At 42.5% G+C, this 19568-nt stretch overlaps 1 protein-coding gene across 2 annotated transcripts; it reads right to left on the bottom strand.

Moving 5' to 3' along the window:
• Positions 1 to 288: 288 nt before the first annotated feature.
• On the bottom strand, positions 289 to 19246 carry spon2a (spondin 2a, extracellular matrix protein). 2 transcript variants are annotated; one of them, XM_061686401.1, is made up of 7 exons: positions 19094 to 19246; positions 16783 to 16864; positions 10560 to 10788; positions 8149 to 8369; positions 3241 to 3432; positions 2713 to 2884; positions 289 to 1091 (listed from the first exon to the last, which is right to left on the bottom strand). In XM_061686401.1, the coding sequence occupies exons 3-7, from the start codon at positions 10786 to 10788 to the stop codon at positions 904 to 906; spliced, it is 1002 nt and encodes a 333-aa protein (XP_061542385.1). In that variant the 5' UTR covers positions 16783 to 16864; positions 19094 to 19246; the 3' UTR covers positions 289 to 903. The 2 variants fall into 2 exon arrangements, with proteins under 2 accessions (XP_061542385.1, XP_061542386.1); XM_061686402.1 differs by having other exon boundaries at positions 16783 to 16859.
• Positions 19247 to 19568: the final 322 nt, after the last annotated feature.

The raw sequence follows: 19568 nt of genomic DNA, 5'->3' as shown, positions 1-19568 counted from the left end.
GGGTGAGGCGGAGTCTATCCCAACTCACCCTGGACTGGTCGCCAGTCAAACTAAGGGAACACATACAATAGACAAAAACTTTTACACTTACATTCACAGCAATGGACAGTTTAGAGTCTTTGATTAGCCTAACATGAATGTTTTGGGATGCGAGTACCGGGTGAACATGCAAACAGTCCACCAAGCTATCCAGCTGTATCTTCTATGGCTCCATAAATGTCAGTGGTGCAGATGTGTATTTTGCTTTTGTATCATGATCGTGTTACCAAACGGAGCGCCACACAGATGTGTCCTGTTTTGAAAAACACTCCACGTTTATTCATGAGTAATACAAGAGTTGCAATACAGTATATACAAAACTTCAACATTACAATAAAATAACATACAAATATTCTTTAAAAAAAAAAAAAAAAATTGTTATAAAACAAACCAACTCCTTAACTGTTTCAAGCCATTATTCCTGTCAGCCTGAAAAACATTTTGTATTCACTGTGAGGTTATTTTGGAAAGAGCTGCATGTGCAGTATAAGGTTATATAAAATAATGCCTTCATGCCTAAAAGTTGGTGAAATTAATTTGGTGTCTGTGTGTGAATGTTACATTTGTGCTACTGTGGCATGCACTTGACTGACATAACACAGATGACATTTGAATTCATTTAACCTCAAGACATCAGAAGTGTCCCCCCCCCCCCCCACCCCCCCATTGGTCCAACGATCTGCTACACTTGCCATCGAAGAAGACACCAGACACTAAAACTAAAAGGCAACACGATAAATGCAGTCTTGACAGGGAGGAAAATCCTTTGCATTATGAGGGAATAATGCAGGAAGGTTTTTCAGTCCAGCAGTACTAACATGAGTCCCAGTGTTGAATTTACTGGCAGCGCCCGTGCTTTGTGGGTTACTGGAGCTTCATGCAGCTGTGTGGTACGCACTCAGCTTGTTCCTCCAGCTCGGGGCAAGGGTCACCAGCATTGGCCGGTCGGAGAAGGATGTAGCGTGTGCGATGGCGGACGCCGCCTTTGGAACAGGGGCCAAGACACAAGCCCCATGATGACCAGAGAGACACTTCACAGTCGAGCGGTGTCACTGTATTAGTGGGGGGGGGAAAGAAATGTGCTCATGAAATTGCAATTCATTGACTTACCACTAGGAAGAGCAATAACACTGTAATTAAGCATGGAAATGACAATAGCCATAGTTTTAGTTCAGGATAAATGGATACAAATAGGATTGATCATAATCATCATCAGAAACTTGATCGTGGCCAGGAAAACTGGACTTGTATGTGACAACAATTCCAATGTTGATTGAGTGGTTGGTTATAAACAAACAACCATTTGAACTCACATTCAATTTGCAGTCTTCAATTCACTTAACTTTGAATTTGGGAGGGAACAGGAGTACCCAGAAAGAAAAGAAAAACACCCAAGCATTGGGAGAACATGCAAACTCCACACAGAAAAGCCAGAGTCGAGATTAGAATCCCAAAACCTTAGAGATATGAGATATGCGTAAACAACTAGGCCACCTTTATTGTTAACTGGGCCATACCACCGAATTGGTGCCTTTTTTTCCCCCGGCAAAAAATAACTTGCAAAAACACATGATAAAATGTATTTTAAAATAAAAAAAAATATATCAAGCAGAGCTTCCCGTATGTTGATCTGATTGCATATTTGATAAGTGCAATTTAAAAGATTAATTTAAACTTGAGGATTGGAAAAATAGCATTCGTTGCCTGTCCTGGCTTCCTAGAATTAGACTTTACCATGAAATATAATAATAGAAATCTTTTAGACAGGTTATATTTTATAGGTATTCTACTTACTTCAAATATACTTTTAAGCTTTATTAGCACTGAAATACTTTTCAACTTTAGTTTAAGAGACACATTGTGATCACCTCAGGAAAAATATTTTGTTTCTTTGTGTTTGTATCCAACGTGTGTTCTCATGCAATCGAGTGGCACGTACACATCCCTATATTATGTGGTATTGTAGAAAAATAAAAAATAAAAATACACATACATTGTGCATATACAGTATACAACTGGTATACTATAGCTAACAGATGGGCAAAATGTCAGCAGTTTACAAATCAATGAAACGCAGTGACGCTCGCTCATAATGAGGACTATTCAGACTGGGAGGACAGCTAACGGTCTTCTGTTGCTGTGGTTTACAAAATCTGGGGAAGAGTCACACGAGAGCCTTTTATTAGCAACTGTGACAAGATATTTCAGTAGACACAGACAAGCACGGATATTCTGATGACTAGTGCTTATTGTGCAGTATGGTGATGGTCACTGTAGCTAAATATTTCTAGCAGAATCCCTGAAAGACTGTGTATAGCGCCATGAGTGTGTTCTGTATAAAAAGAGGCCCAGAGACGCCCCCTTTCTGATGAAAGTCAGGCCTGATTCTCGGATGTCGCTAAAAGATTATCCTGACCTGTGGGGTCTCTCAAATTTTAAAGCTCGGTTAAGATGTTAAAAACTGTTATGTATGTACACCACTTAAGGTTACCACAAGCACCCCCCAGTATGATGCAGTTCAATTCTCCAACACTGCTAACCTCACAATAAACATTGTTGAAATATTATAGCGCTGAAAAGGTTCATCAAAAGTCAACATTATTACATATTTGGAATGAATAAACATCAGGTAGATTTTGTATTCTCTCATCTTGATCCTTCTCTAGGACTCACCTGAGAATCTCTGAGGACTAATGGAGTTTGGGAGGATATGATTGGACATGGGGACGTGGCGGTGGAGAGATCTGCTCTGCCGTGTGATCTTTATGCTGGCAATGGGTGGAAGTTCCTTTAGTCGTGGATAGTAGAAGGAGTTGGCGGGGTGGTTTGGCATCTGAGAGGTGATCTGAAAGACACACAGAAACCAAAACAGAGTCAGGCATAATTCACAGAGAGAGCCGATAAATGTCCAATAGCCCAACTTTTGTTATGTAAGAAGGGTCTTTTTTTTTTTTTTTACTTTTTTTTTTTAACTCTACTCCAGTGGCTTCAGGTCAGGTGAGTTCTGCCAGGCTCTCTCATTTAGGGGAAATGTGGTGAAATCCCACTCTATTTCTCATACTAGAAAATGAGATTTGACTTCATCTTGTCACACAGTGGAAATAATGGACATGAATCTCTCTCTTTATATTTAATGTATGCAGTATACAATATATCCTTAACTAAAGATCGAATAGGCACCTTGGAAACAAGCCGATTTACCTTTGTGATGTTTTCTGGGGGGCTGGTGGGAAAGTTGGGGGAGGAGAAAGTGAAGCCGTTGTCTGTCCCGGCGTCATAAGGTTGCAGGTCAATGGTCACGTCCTGTTTCCAGTGGCTGCCCTCGCAAAGGTTTAGGCTGTCCACACCAACGAACCAGTCAGGGCTGGGGATTATCTTCACCATCAGAGACAGCTGAAAAAACATGATTATAATAATTCTATGAAGGTGTGTCTGCATCTCACCAAGTAGTGTTTCTAATGTTATGGTTACCTTTGAGTACCTCTCTCACACTCTCAGTCAGAATTTACCATTGCTAAGGGCAAGAGGTACTGTTTTTTTTTGGTGCAAATACAAGAATGTATTTTCATTTCTCGCTGTTACAGTCCACTTGCATTGGGGCCTATTGACCAACCAAGTTCAGCAGATGAATCTGTATCTATAGGTCAGGATTGGTACACTGTGATCTCGCACTTCATTATTTCTCAATACGTCCAACAGATGCAGTATGTTTAGGATTTACTGGCCTTGTGCAGAGGTCTGCACAAGGCAGACATTTTTAAAATGTTCATGCATTGGATTTTATTCAAGTTGTTGAGTGATTTCATTGTATGACAAACCTAAAGTAAAAACCATCTCAACCCAAGTCTTAACCCAATAATAAAAACAAAACACACGCACACACAAATGTGTATGCCCCCACTTAGCTTCCTGTACTGGGCTGGCTCATGTGTGACGAATGTTTCAGTGAGTTTATGACCTCAGCCAGGAAGTGGCCTGGGGGTTCGCACATGCTGAGGCGGCTGACAACCAGAAAGCCTTAGAATCTCATTTGCATGTAAGGAGCTCCTCAGAATAGGACAGCTTGACATGAATGGCTTTGGATGATTTGGAAAGGATGTTTTGGACTGTTGGGTGACACTCGAGCAGACATCCAACGACTTCAACAGGAGGATGTCGAAGGGGCCCCTGTTGCTTTTCAGAAATCCTCCAATGAGCCCTCAATTCCTTTATATATTTCTCTCCTTCTCTGCTTACATCCATGCCTCCTCCAATCCTCCCATCTCCATTAGGCCTCCCAAAGGGTGTCCCTTGTCCTGGGCCCAATGTTTCCATGTCAAAGGTCCCACAAGACAGCTACCTTTATATCAAGAGAGAAAACTCGTCTACCAGCTAGGGCAGAGATGGGCAACTGGCAGCTACATGTGGCTCGCAGCCACACTCAGAGTGGCCTTCAATTAATTTTGGAACATTATAAAAATGCTTCCTCCACCATACATGACCAGTTCTAATATGTAGTTACACCATTCACTACTAGATGGCAAACATCGCTTGGTTGCGATTCCACAGGTTGTTTACCATTAGAGAAGAAGAAAATACAGACGCCGTCAATCATGGTTGGTTTCGTAACGCTGGTCATGGAGAAGGAGAAAATATTGCATTATTACTAGGAAAAGCATGCTAGCATAAACAGGTAAAATGCCAGCTAATGCTAACCTCTATTTGACAATCTACGGAACTGCACACAAGTCACAGTTTCAGGTTAATAATGTGCAACATAAATTTAACCTGACAGTTAATTGAAACATACATTCAACGAACTACAGTTTACATTAACACACTTCAACGATTATGATTAATGTCCTTATAACGGGAAAAAAGTTCAGCATTGTATGTCGCAATGCGTGCTGGGTAGCGAAGAGCGAACAATGTATTGGTCCATCTCAGCAGAAGTACAGTTTTGTTTTTTAACTCTCCAAGAATTTTTTGACAGTTCATTTAAAGAGTGCACGAGGATATACTTGTGGGATTCCAGTTTTGTGCACTGACAGAGAGGAGGAGGGCCTCGAAAAAAAATGCATCCACAAAAGCTGAATAATAGATTATGCTGTCAACAGACTCTCATCATTCTGTCATGTTCGACAAACCACACAACTGTTTGACCCGGCATTGCCTTTCCGCCACATCGTCCCCTCGTCTAGAAGCATTCAACCCATTCAAAAGCAGCCACAAGCATTGCAGACAGATGACAAGCTGACAACAACCAAACGGGATTGTTTATGATTGTCAGGGCTCTCAAGTTCAGGCAGTAGAACATCCAATAAAGATATGTAGGTCACCAGACACATACCCATGACTAAAAACACACCACTGTCACTCTTATTCATGAGCCACATGTGCTATACTGTACACATAAAATACCATTTTATTTCAATATTCAAATCTGTGGATTCAATATATTTTTTATTGTTTAATAAACCAGTCAAATTTAGTCCCAACTACAAACTAGTCCACGGTTGACCTTTCAAATTTATAATTTAGTACAGCTACTATGTCGTGACAACCAAAGTTGCACAAAATCAAATTTGCAATCCTCATCCCACAGTGAACTCCTCACTGGAGTTAATAAAAATACCCGGGGCTTTGGTTCAAGATAGAAACTTAGCTTGAAAAAAAACGTGCTTTTACTGTATTGCATGTACCATGCATGATATTTGCCGACTTAAAGAAACTCGCTATGTACTGTGTGTAATAAGTTACGAATCCTTCCATTTTCTTTCGCACTTATCCTCATTAGGTCACGAGTGAGCTGGAGCCTATCTCAGCTGACTATGGGCTAGAGGGAGGGTACACCCTGGACCGCGGCAACATGTTTTTGTTTGTGAGAGGAAGCCATAGCACCCGGAGAAAACCCACAGAAGCATGGGGAGAACATACAAACTCCACACAGGAAGCCCTGAGTCGACATTCAAAGTCCCAAACTTCAGAAACGTGAGACAGATGTCTTAACCACTCGGCTACCGTGATGTCCTAAATTTATTTAGGAAAAAGTATTTTTGAAAATGATCAATGCTGATATTTCCGACTTCCTGGCAGGCTTGAACACAGTTACTATTAATCCGCTATGGTAACTACCGTAAATATCAATGAATAAAATAACTTTGAATTTGGTACACCACAAATGACGATGCATGTTTGTGCTAAACATGCTACTGTGTTATTAAGATTACACGGATCGGTTAGTCCATTACTAATAGAGACCACTAAAGTAGGTGATCTGGCAACAATAAAAACATTATCAGTTTTTATTATTTTAATTGAATATTTTAATGTGAAATGAGTACAAATTGTTACTTTAAATAATTTGAAGTGTTACACCAAGAGGCTGAGTGGCCTAAACTGCATGACAGCTTAATCCAGATATTTATGCTGTTTTGGAATGATGAAACAATATCTGACTTTGGCACAGTGGTGCAACATTACAGAAGTGTTGAGACTTGTGTACACAAAGTGGCATCACACTGGCGTCATTTCTATTTCCTGAGGTGTTACACCATCTTTGTAGACTTAGGGTTGTACCTTCTTATTGCACATCCAAAAATCAGATTGGTGTCAGTCTTCATACCTAAAAATAGTTCAGGGAAAGTAAAACCTGTCTGAAAAACTGTCGTGGTGCTAGAAGGGCGAGACTTTCCAAAGAATTAGCTGTATTTATCTTGTAATGTAACTCAAGAAAGCTGATGCGTGCAGCACAACTATTGATTTAAAGTCATCTCATAATCCGACCGAGTTCAGTGGGACCGGCGTCAGGCGTACAGAGCCCAGACTGCGCAGGATGCATGTGGGCGTTTGTGGCTCCAGGGCCTCAGCGCTGGTTAAACACCGGTCTGATTAGGTGGCGGAATCAGTGGTCAAGCGTTTGGTGAACAATATCACAGGGAAGCTCAGCAATACATTTCAATGAAGACAATTTTATTCATTGTCAAAAAAGTCTCAAGGGTCGTGGTGTGTTGTTAGGAATCTCACACACGTTCCTGTTAAGACACGTTGTAACATTATTGGCTCCTTCATTGCGGGAAGGGCAGGCTACACAGATGGAATGAGATGACCATCCCAAACATGTATCACATTTGTACGAAATAAAAACAGGTTAGGTTTTTATTTTTTTTTTATGGTTAGGTTTAGGACTAGGGTTGGGGCGGGAACTAAGGTGGTTTAGGATCGGTTAAGGTTAGATTACGGTGGGTTAGGGTTAGTGGGATTCATGTTAACGCTTGCCACACTTAAGTCACATACTCCTTTTCCCGTCTGAAAGTAGTAGGGCATGTTCTACCGGGATACAACAGCCAATCATTGTGCAGCGGCGTGTCGCAGGGCCAATAATATTGGAGTACAGCGTGTTTTGCCAGGAACCCATGTGGGATTCCTGATAACGCGGTCGTGGTAGTGTGGGGACGCCCCAAGGCAGTTCATTGATTGGATGCCAAAAAGACACGAAGATTGACATCCTCAATGGGCGACGCAGCAACAGATGAAAATACAGTATATTATTGCTGGAGAGCTGCCCTTGACCCACGCACCCAACTCCCAACCGAGTGGGCACGCCACTGTTGCGTTGTACTACGACTCCAACATTTGTATTTGGTCGTGTTTATGAATTTCTTTTCGACCGGACAAATTCAGGTTCACTCTCCTCTTTTCTTCTGCCATGAGGTAACAGCAATTGAGTTTGAAAAAATAAATAAATAAATAAATAAAATACGGAAAGAATAAGAAAATTTTCAATTTACAAGAGGAGGATATAAGACAACGCCTGAAAAGACAACGGCCCTTGTTCTGAAGTAAGTCGGACGACTCAAATTCGGGCTTGAAACGTTTAATTCGCACACTGGATGCCTAGTTTTAGTCAAGCTTTAGCCCAGTTACATTGTGTCACACTGCTATGATGTCACACTATTTAAACAGCTGACACAGCAATTGCCTTTCCTTCGACACTCCCTGCAGTGCTCAAAGTTCACAGCTCCAAACCATACCGTCCTGAGGTGAACTGGACCGTTTGTAGGAAATGTGGCTTTTTACATTGTCGAAGCATATGTGTGTGTTTTTGTGAATGAGTTTTGCTTCAAGTACCAGTGAGTTCCTGGGCAGCATGAGCAGCTCAGTGGAGCTGTGCCCGATTCCGTTCGGGATGCCGGCTGTCCGGTACATGCTGCCGACTGAGCGTCTCTTCCTTGCCTCCTTGGCCGACTTCATCAGCTCCACCGTCACGCCAACTTCAGCAAAGTGCTGCACCCCTTCACTGGCTTTAGCGCCCTCCTCCCAGAGCCGAAAATGGCGATTATGGCTCACCGCTGAAGTGAGAAAGACACACAAGAAAGAAGAGAAGACAGCAGTGAGATTCTTACGCTTTGGAATGCTTCCCAATGTCAGTGAAGGACCACAGAGGCTCTGCCAGACGCTGAGATCATTTCCACCGCGCTGGAGTCTGTAGGTATTTCAATGACTGTCTCCAACTTCCTGCATTTAAACAGATAATTCCCCAAAAAACTACTTACCGTAAATGCATATCTTTGACATGATTGCATATTTTCGCCATAAAGTGCAGATAAAACCAAAGGGGTTTAGTGTTAAGAGGGTCTCTGATTCCTAAAAAAAATAAACTTTTAAAAACAATAAAACCCTTACCGATTCTTTTTTTGTGCAAAACCATTAGTTTCACACTCTCAACTTTAGTTCTGGTTATCTATGAAGGGACTCACATTTAAGTTAAAATGGAGTTCCTTATTGAAAACCACAGAGCCACTGGCCTGGACCTGTGGTTTTAAGGCCAGAGTGGGGTTAGCCAGAAACACGCTGACAAATGCTCTGATGGTTCTGCCTTACCTCACTTTGCAAGGTTCACGCACACACAAGCACACGCAGTCATACTTAAATAATCTTGACACGTGTATAAATGCACAGAGCGCACCGAGCCACACACACACACACACACAACGTGACCAGGACACTTTACACGCTATCCTGTTTCTCCCCGTCCTCTCATTACCTATGCCCATGATTGCATTTCCATCTAACTAGGATCACATAAGCATCAAAACCTTGAAATTCAGTAACCCATCACATTTCTTTTAAGCCCCACCAAGATGTTAAGTCACCCCGTACTCTCGTCATTTTTTGACACACTCCATTCTCCCATTGCAGTGTCCTTGTCCCGTCAATAGGGAGCCTCGAACTATTCTCTACACATCTTGACTGCTTACGCCCTCTCAAATCCACTGATGACACACTGTTGCCACTATGGCTGGATCTAAATCTCTGGTTTATGCCTCTTTATGGCGTAAGTAGGCCATCATCTTCTGGCAAGGTAGGATCGGTGCGGCTGAAACTGAAGAAAGCCGCAGTCGCCACAGGCACTGACGCACAACTGTGGTCTGGCACAAACACATACGGACACACACATGCATAAACATCAACCATCCATCCCTGCTTGGGGGGAAAAAACAGCAGAGATGAGCTTGAATTGTTTCCAATTCTGCTCCGAGTTCTGAGGTAAGGTCTAACCATGCCCACGCCCCGAGAGTCATCATCCACCTTCTCTTAGCCCCAAACCTCCACTGCACTCTTTATCGCCAGCACTGTGGTAAACCAGTGGAAATGTGCGGGTGTAGGGGGGAATAGAAAAATATTATAGATATGGCTGGACAGTCAGGAGACAGTTAGAGAAACACAGAAACCCATCTGGTAGCGTTTAGGCCGTCTGCTCCTCACCACTTAGCTCATTAACATCTCGCCATTGCTCGTGTCCGTGAGCAGAAGTGCGTGCTGACAGCAAGGCCATAAATTGACACTTCATGGAAAGCAAAAAAAAATATCAATCAGTGGTCAATCTGAACGGTTTGGAATGGAAAAGGATGAAGTTGGAATGTCATCGACCACAATGGACCACACTCAATTAAACAAAGTGGCGATGTTGCACTTGGGGCAAGTGGGACAGTGAGTCACCAGATGCTGCTGATGGCACTGTGGGAAGAAACCATCCTTCCATTTGCTATACCACTTATCCAGACGAGGGTCATGGGGAAGCTGAAGCCTATCCCGGCTGACTTTGTGCAGGGGGCAGGGTTCACCCTGGACTGGTCGCCAGCCAATCACAGGGCACATGGTGTGAAAGAGCGTGTGAATGCTTGTTTCGCTAACGGACAACTCACGAGTCTTTGATGAACCTAAGAAACATATTTTTGGAATGTGGGAGGAAACCAGAGTACTCGGAGAAAACATTCAAATTCCCCACAGGAAGGCCAATGTTGAGATTCGGACCTCAAACCTCAGAAATATGAGGCAGACATGCTTAACCTCTCACCACCGTGCTGCTGCTATAGATTCAATTGCAAAATCAGTGTGTTGATTAACTTCTCTGGTGTATGATGGAAGCATGAAAAATGTTGGGGAAAACTACAACGCTGAAGTCATACAAAGCATGAAAATTCCAGTTTATTCCGAGGTAAAAAAAAAAGTTGTATTTTATGCCAGTATGTTCTCACCTATGAGTTTGGACCACTGTGCAGGGGGCCGGAACAGTGGATACTGCTTCGGGAAGGCCTGTGGGCTCCAGTGACCCGTAAATACCACAATGTAGGAAGCAGGACCTCTGGCTGTGCATTCAGTCCTGTTGAGTGGCTGCAGAGGACCAGCAAAAGTGAGGCAGAGCTTCAAAAGTACGACCAGAAGCTGCCGCAGCCAACTGCTCTTCAGTTGTTGTGGTGGCATCATCTGAAAGAAACAGACGGGAAATATGATTCAATACACAATGTGTTGAGTGCATCTTTTAAATAACACCGTTTATCGCTTCTGACAATAAAGTAAATTCCTGCAAAAACAGAACATTCTCAGTTACCAGACGTGCTTGTTTTTATGTTCTGTTGTGTAACTGCTGATTGTCTTGTTTACATGAGCCGGCCATTGTGCAACTTCATTTGATGGCTATCAATTAACTCAATAATGAGGCCAAGGTGGCTTGATGTGAAATTCACACAATCGCCTACACTCAGGCTAAAAAAACAAAGGAGGGAGGGCTAGAAAACCCTCATCCTACTTGTCAACATAGTTGGGACTGGACCACTTGTAAAACGGGTTGTTTTGACATTTATTTGTTGCCATGTCGTCAAAACAACCTGCTGGGCAGACTCTAGTCCTCTTCTTAATGAAGAACATTTTGGGAGCTGCAGCAAATGCACATAATCAACAGTTACACACAAACATCCAAGGCTAGGCCTAGTCTAAGCATTGAACTAAAAAACACAATGTTGCAACTTTAACTGCACGGGTGGGATTCCCGGCCACTGCCTTTCCCAAGCCTGGATTTTTTTTTTTTTAAATGGTTGGGTTGCGTTAGGAGGGGCATCAGTCATAAAAACTGTGATAAACAAATCATGTGAGTGACTCAATGTGGCGACCCCTGATGGGACAAGCCGAAAGTCGCATACAAAAATAGCTAGAGAGTACACCTCATAAAATCGTCACGTACATAACTAGCTGATGTCATCGTGAACATTTAGGTCACTGATGCGGGACAATCAATCAGAGGCATTGAAATCTTGCTATAAGCTCATAAAGCACATCATCTATCTTATCTAAGCTTTGTGAACCGATTTAACCCCTTTTGCCTTTTTTTTAATTCCTCTATAGCCCTTGGCTGCGTGTCTGTGTTTCTCTACACCGGCGCTGAAGCCGTACCAAAAATAAGACAATATGGATAAAATCCCTAATGATAGACACAAATCCAGTCTGCTGAGCTGTCCAACTGACCTCAGCGACTGACCACGCGCTGGCCGCCATGTCATACTGACTTCCTTTAATAAGCGGCGCAGCGAGGCGAAGCCTGTCTGATGTTTGCATATTTGTGTTAACACACCTTCTCATCATCTCCAAACCATGCAAAAGTAAACGCAGCGCTTTTCTTTATTTTCATGCAACTGCACTGTTAATTCCGTCAGTGGAATATTTCTGAGCAAAGCACTTTTGTTACACATCCTCCATGTGTAGTGGTTCACATGACGTTGCGCAGCTAGCATGGTTATTGACTGGTCACCAATGGTATAGAGCAGGGGTGTCCAACTCATTTTCACCAAGGGCCATATTGGCATTATCGAGGCCGTCGAAGGGCCAGTTTGATGACAATAAATGTAACTAAATGTAATGTAAAATAAATGTAACGATATTCTTCAACTTATTGTTAAATAACTGTATTTATTATTACTTATTGCCCTGGTATTATAACATGAATCCTAAGAAACCCACGTTGCTCATCAACCATCAAACTATTTAAGTAAATAAAGAAAAATATCTCCACGGTGGATGACTAGTTAGCACATCTGCTTCACAGTTCTGAGAACTGGGGTTCAAATCTCGGCCCCGCCTGTTTAGAGTTTGCATGTTCTCCCCGTGCCTGCGTGGGTTTTCTCCGGGTACTCCGGTTTCCTCCCACATCCCAAAAACATGCATGGTAGGTTAATTGAAGACTCTAAATTGCCCGTAGGTGTGAATGTGAGTGCAAATGGTTGTTTGTTTGTATGTGCCCTGCGATTGGCTGGCGACCAGTTCAGGGTGTACCCCGCCTCTCGCCCAAAGATAGCTGAGATAGGCTCCAGCTCGCCCGTGACCCTAGTGAGGCGAAGCGGACCGGAAGATGAATGAATGAATGAATCTCCAAACTCAAGTTATGACGTTAACGGTTTTCAAAAGGTTTTTTGTTACGCTTGATACTTTTGCACTACTCAGAACATCGGGGACAGTTAGCATTTTAGAAATACAAATCGGCCTGGCATAAAGTGCAAAGGGAATACGACCTGCTAACGGGAAATGTGTGAATGGTGAATACTGTAAAGATTTGTCTGCATGAATACAGATTACCCATGGACACAGCAGCAGAAATATACACACATTTGTTTTCCAATCTTTGTTGAAAAATTAATAAATTTTTCGCTTCCTCGACATTTCGGGATCATTTGTAGACGTTTCTCAAGTCACTTATGAAAGAGCTCTACACCGATGCGGGTACAGTACCACCTAGTGGTAAAATCCCATCACTTGGCGGTAATTTGTAAGGCAACAATGTATTATGGGAAATGTAGTTGATGGTGAATACACGTGGAAACTGCTCAATTGACCTATTTTAAGACCTCTCAGGACCCCGCCGGCCACATAAAATGACACGGCGGGCCACATTTGGCCCGCGGGCCATGAGTTTGACACAGTGTATAAAGTTTCTACAGAAAATGGATGTACAGCGAAGCCTGTTTAGTGCGGGGGATATGTTCCATACCCATCCACAATAGGTCAAAATCTGCGATATTAGATACCTTTTAATGTATACTGTAGTTGTACCCCTCCCACACAATTTAAACTTATATAAATATCAAAACAAACTTCTACAAAACACACTTTTTAGACACTTCCTAAATGTACATTGAACACACAAAAAAATTAAATACAATTTAAGAGGCATTTTACTCTTGTCTGGTGTTCAATAAAAAAAGTGCATTGACGACTGTGGCTCTCCTTTTTCACACGCAAGGGTACTACAGTCAATAAGTATACTGTACAAGCTCATTAAAAACAATGGTTAAAATAATAAACAAATGATGAACCACAATATATCGGGGTAACATTGTACATTCTCCTTTTAACCATTCATTCATCCCACCATCCAATTCCTTTTTTGTTTAACCTGAACATCCACTACGTCATTTATCCTACCCGTCCTCCTTTTCTCCACTTACCCTTCCATCATCTTTTTTCTTCATTCAGTCAGTCAACAATCCCTGTCTCCCAACATTCTTTCAACCATTATCCTTCCTTTGATCATCCATCCATCCTTTTCCTTTCTCCCATCAATTATTCATCACCTTACTTTCTTGTGCAATTCATCCCTTATTCCCCATTATTAACCCCATCCTCTAACTCTGTGCATTCTTGCCACTATCCTTCTTCCTTCATCAGTCCCTCCAAACATTCCTCTCACCATCCATTTTTCTCCCGTCACACATCCTGTGTACATGCCTCCACCCTCCCTCCTTTCATCCGCCTCTCATCCCACCTTTCGCCTTCCTCCAGGCCAAGCTTCCTTAAAGGTAATGCAATCGTATTTGTTGTATTATTAGCAGATGTTTTGAGTTTTTAACATCGCATGTGTGCGCGTGAGATGAAGAAACAGGAGAGTGATGGACTTCGACGACCAGCTGTGTCGTTTCTGCGTGCTACTATACTATGACTAAATCTAGGAGCAGCTGCAGAATGCCCTCAGTTAAATTTGGTCAAGTCAACGAGTACACAAACAAGCATGCGTGTGTGCACATTGTCCCTGAGGTCTATTTCAAGAGGTCAGATTGTGTTACTTGGCCCTTGGAGCTGCAAAACACCAACTCTTGACTCTTTTTTCTTGAGTGCAGGCCTGCACGTCACAAGTGTTTTATCAATTCCCGGGCTCCACTAAGCGTGTGTGGAGCACGTCACGGTTTTAAGAGCCTGCTGTAAAAATGCTTGCTGGCTAGAGACTCACAAAAAGAAAAACTGTCACGTGATTGTCTCACCGGCTGCAGGAGTCGGATAAACAGTGAGATGCAAAGCGACAAAACTTGCTTAACAAGGTCACTTTCTGTGGAAATCGCGACATAGTAAATGAAACCGTCTACACGGTGATGTCCGAACACGTCTGCTCTCCAGCTCTTGTAACTTGTATATTGACTTCTACTCATGGAATAAGAAGTGCGGATTAAAAACCTAAGGTACAACGGGAATAACGCTGTTAAATCATTTAGGTCCAAGCACCAGGCGTGGTAAAGGCCCTATTCCCCCGCTGTACTGCAGGTTTTTAAGCGATCTTTGTTGTTTTTACAGTATACAGCCGGTCCGAATGTAGAGTTGTGAGTCTTCACCAGTCTAGTACCAAAGTGTGCCGGGCAGCAATGAGCTCTGTTGGAAGAGATGCAGTGTAATTCAGAACAAGAAAAAGAGGGTAAACATTTCTGTCAAAATAGGACGCATGAAAAAGTCTCAAGGACCCTTGAAAACAATTTAACGGGAGGTTGGGCATTTTGGTTTGATGGAGAGAATTTGCCATTTTGGGCAAATTCCTGGGCTCCTACTTTTGATTAACTCCAATTCGGGAGTTCGTCCCATTGAGCCCCAATAGGAAGCGGGTATACTAGACGGATGGGTGACACTAAAATTTGCGATACATGTCATTTTGAGGAGGGCCCATTAATCGCTGCTTTCACCTCTAAAATAGTAATTGTAAAGAGTTTCGTCCCAACACTCACAAATGAGGGATTCAAATCAAAATTAAAATCAGCGGCACGTAGACAAGTAAAACCGATAACAGCAGGAAAACACAATGGATGAGAGGAGAATTAGCGTACCGGCGTGCTAACCAGGCTAATGGCTAACAACATCTAATTAGCTGATTCCGGGACGTCGTTTCACTCTGGCAGCCCGCGCAGTTACAAGAACATCCCGCCTTCGATGGCTTGTGTGTAAAAAGAAATGCAGCTCACCGCAAGATGTTAGAGCATGTTCGCAATAATGTAAACATTCCTACACTCTAATCATTCCATCCATGGGGATTTTTATACAGTGGATTATTTCTGACATGGGGCAAGTGTGGTGCAGTATCCGAGTGCAGCACACCGGACCGCCAGAATAGTTGGAAAGTACTTTAATATCACCTGGGACAGGTCACTTCAAAGGCCGGATACTGAGCAGTTAACTTCGCATCAAGATGGCGAGGCTTTGAAGATTGGGAATTTATCTTGTGGGCAAAATCATGCAATGCTCTGTAATCTTCAGATAGCAGGCCAGGGATGCTCACACTTCATTATCGTCTTAATCCACAATTCACACAGACCAGGACGGGGAACCTCACACTTCATTGTCTTTGTAGCAGAATCCCAAACAGCCTCGAGGACAGGCAAACAAAAATGGTCACGCAGAACTCGTGGTTGAAGGCATATGGCAGAACTATAGGTCGGAGGAGGAAAGTGGCGGGGATTCACGAGGGGAGTGTTGGAGCTTCTTGGATGGACGAGTGCCAAACAATCTGATGAGTAAGTCATCAACAAAGCCTTAAACAGGTGGGTGTGGCTGACTGGCAGAGGTGGGCGTGGCTGACCGCAGCTGACAGACTACGACAATTTCAATCAAACACGACTGTGGCGCTAATTATGATGAAGCGGATCAACGGCAGCTGGTTGACCTTCCATAATAAACAAATAAATGAATTTTACTATATTGTTTTAAGATGAATGTATTTTCCCAAATTAATCCAAACAAAGCACTTTAAGTCTATCCGTTATGACGTGATGTGTTGCTCTATTGATAAAGATACTTTTGTGCCACAACTCGTGAATTTGGCTCGTGCATCAACATCAAACAATAGCCTGGAAATGGAAACAGTGACTATTCATCAGGTAGCTTTGAATGGATTTTTTTTTCCTGAAGTAAAATCACTATTTAAACATTGCATTTTATGTTAGCTTGGGTTATCTTTGTCTGATATTTACATTTATTGGATGATCTTAAACACTGAAGTGAGGAAACTGGGAGAGGGGGGGGGGGGGGAAATAAATTCAAAAAAATTTACAAAAAGAATTTGAGAGGAGGGCAAATACTTTTTCTCAGCACCGTAAAATTTAGATCGGACGTCAGTGCCAAAAGAGTCCATTGCTTATTTTAGCTTCAAAGAGTGAGGATTACAACAAGAGTTCTGACCTGGATTTTCAGCGATGCGGGTTACTGGAAGTTCACCACCTGGAGTCAGAGGTTTTCCTTAACGGCCACTGTCCCGTCTGTTCTGTGTTGAGGATGGAAAAGGAGGTCAGTCCTGTCAGGCTGTTTTTCCTCATCACTCACACACACATGCCTTTGAAAGAAATTCACATATCTTTACACACACACTATGCACCGTATTGTCAGTAACAAAATGCAAGTCAGTTGCGAAAATAACAGCCACCATATCAACCCATTCTCAAGGATGAGATTCTGGTGGTGGGGGGGGGGGTCTTTTGCCCTTCCCTCTGAACACATGTTACACTACAACACACTTAAGAGACATTTTATTTATTTCCACACTGGCACACTGAACTCTATCAGTCAACACACAGTCATGACATGGACTGATGACTGCTGCTAAAAATATATGCACCACACAGTCTTGAAATGTATTTCGGGTACGCTTATTTTGAATTCCCTCTTACACACACTAAAAGCTGATCAATGCACACAGACAGACACACAAAGTGATTTTTTTGGGCTCTTTCTCCCCCAGACAGGAGACATAATAAAAGCAAGGGATGTGGCTCAGGGCCAAAAGTGCCGCCGCACGGGCACACCTCACTGTGTAATTACGGCAGAGTCATGCAGAGATAATACATACATTAACCTCAGCTCTTGTACACAGGCACGGAATTATACACGCACAAGCGCACATTTGCACACGCGCAAAGTCAGGTCAGATGTGGGATTTAAGAAGATGCCAGCAAAGTCACTCGCCGTATCTCTTCAGATGTGCTCAGAGTTGGCAAGCGTTGACATATAGAGAGAGATAAAATACACTCAAGTTTGGAACAGAACTTGACTGTCTCATGCAGTCAGAGAAAGGGAAACAATGACAGAGTGGGCAAAAGTTCAGAGAGGAAAGTCAAAAGACTGCAGCTCTTCAAAGCCTCCACTGCAAGCAGGAGGAGGAACCTGAAAGAAATATTCTCAAATTTAAGGTGAGACCGCCAAATGGGAAATGGCAGTTATGGTCCGTATTCAATCGTGTAAGAAATTTGCAACATCGGCACATTATGGATTCAGCACACCTTTATTGAGCAAGGAACCAACCATATTTGGTAACATATGCTGGAGATCAAAATGGACCATGTGTATTTTACTATTTGGCATTGGAACCATGTGACATCTTCCAGCCAATCAGGGGCACAAATTCGACTGATGAAAATTGTATATTTACAGTAATATTTTTGACTATTTTGCCGGTTTTATTTTTTTTAACACCACAAATTATTCTATTTCTTTTTATCCAGCACTATTTTATGAGTAGAAGAGTGGGTGTCTGCATTTTACCTGGTGAATGCTTGAAGGTCCCCATAAAGATAATTAAAGCAGGGGCGCCATAAGGGGCTGACAGGGCCCGAGAACAGAGAATTGAAGTAGAAGTAATCTAGTTGGCTACATATAAAAATCTTAAAACATATAAAATAAAAGTATAATATTCTGGTATATTAGACAGTACTGTAATTATATACATATTGCATAGAAAAAGTCTAAAAATCCCTGTTCAAATTTTTTAGAGATAAATAAATATACCTTTTACCACCATTAATGTGTGCACAACCTCTTATAACTGGGAACGTAGCAGTGTTCAGAATGACCAATTCAATTGAAACCCATGCTAAATGGAAGTTAGCATCACATCTGCCACTACTTCGCGCACCAAATACAATTAAGCTGTTCTAGTAGGCTTTTCCTGACATTTTTGTTGTCACATCTTACAGCACAAGCCAGACTCCACAGAGAGCTTACACGGCTCTCAACTAGCTCTCCGTGAATAGTAGAAATAGAAAAATGCATATGTATGTGACTACATATACTGTGTGTGCATGCATGCATGCGCTTATAAATGCAATAAAATAAAATAGTAGCTAGTAGTAGAAAATAATATTTTGCAATGTACTCCAGCATTTTGGCTGTAACAAGTAGGATTGCAGTGGAAGTACTTTTTCTTATTCGTGGCAGTGATGTTTGGGAAAGCACCAGTTAAAACATATGATGAGGTATAAATACATAATAGGATATGAATCAGCATACTGGAATATGTGATAATACAGTGGCTTTTAAAACAAAAATAAGCACTGCTATTCATGCAAACACTCCACAGTGCAACATGAAAACTTCACATGCACTTGAGTGAAATTCCAAATGCAGCGCCAGGTCTTTTTCCAATTTGCATCCATATAGGGACTGAACGAAATTGCCTCTCTGCGTGGAGGGAGTGAATGGAGGCTATAGTGTGTCCTACCTGTGTTGGTTCAAGTCAATCAGAGGCTGAGTCGCGCTGCTGCCCGGCGGCCCGTTCGATACCTCTGCGAGGACGCGAGCTCCACGTGTCGACAAAGCTGTCACTGGTGCAACCTTATCAACCTTTACCGGCTTTATCCCCTCACTCTCCTCCCTTCTCTCTCTCTCTCATTGCCGTCTAACGCGGTCGCCCACCTCCCTCTCTGGCTTTCTCCTCCCCCTCCTCTCCTTGTATGGGAAGGAGGTTAAAGAGCCTTGCTCCTCTCCTCCACTGTCCCTCACATCCATCTCAGCCCCTTTTTCGCTCTCTGTTGATCACCACTACATTGGGCTCACTATTCTGCATTGTGTATTTGTGAGCAGGTGTAGGTTTAGCAGAAAGACAAAGCAGGAGAACTTAGAAATAGAGTCCGCAATTGTTTCACGATTGGAGAAGAAAAGCCTGCATGATGTGTCAGATCCAGCTGTGATGACAG

The sequence above is a fragment of the Phycodurus eques genome, chromosome 9, assembly GCF_024500275.1.
Source record: "Phycodurus eques isolate BA_2022a chromosome 9, UOR_Pequ_1.1, whole genome shotgun sequence".
Classification (NCBI taxonomy): Eukaryota; Metazoa; Chordata; class Actinopteri; order Syngnathiformes; family Syngnathidae; genus Phycodurus; species Phycodurus eques.
Note: the sequence above shows the minus strand (reverse complement) of the source record. Positions and strands in the feature narration are given on the sequence as shown.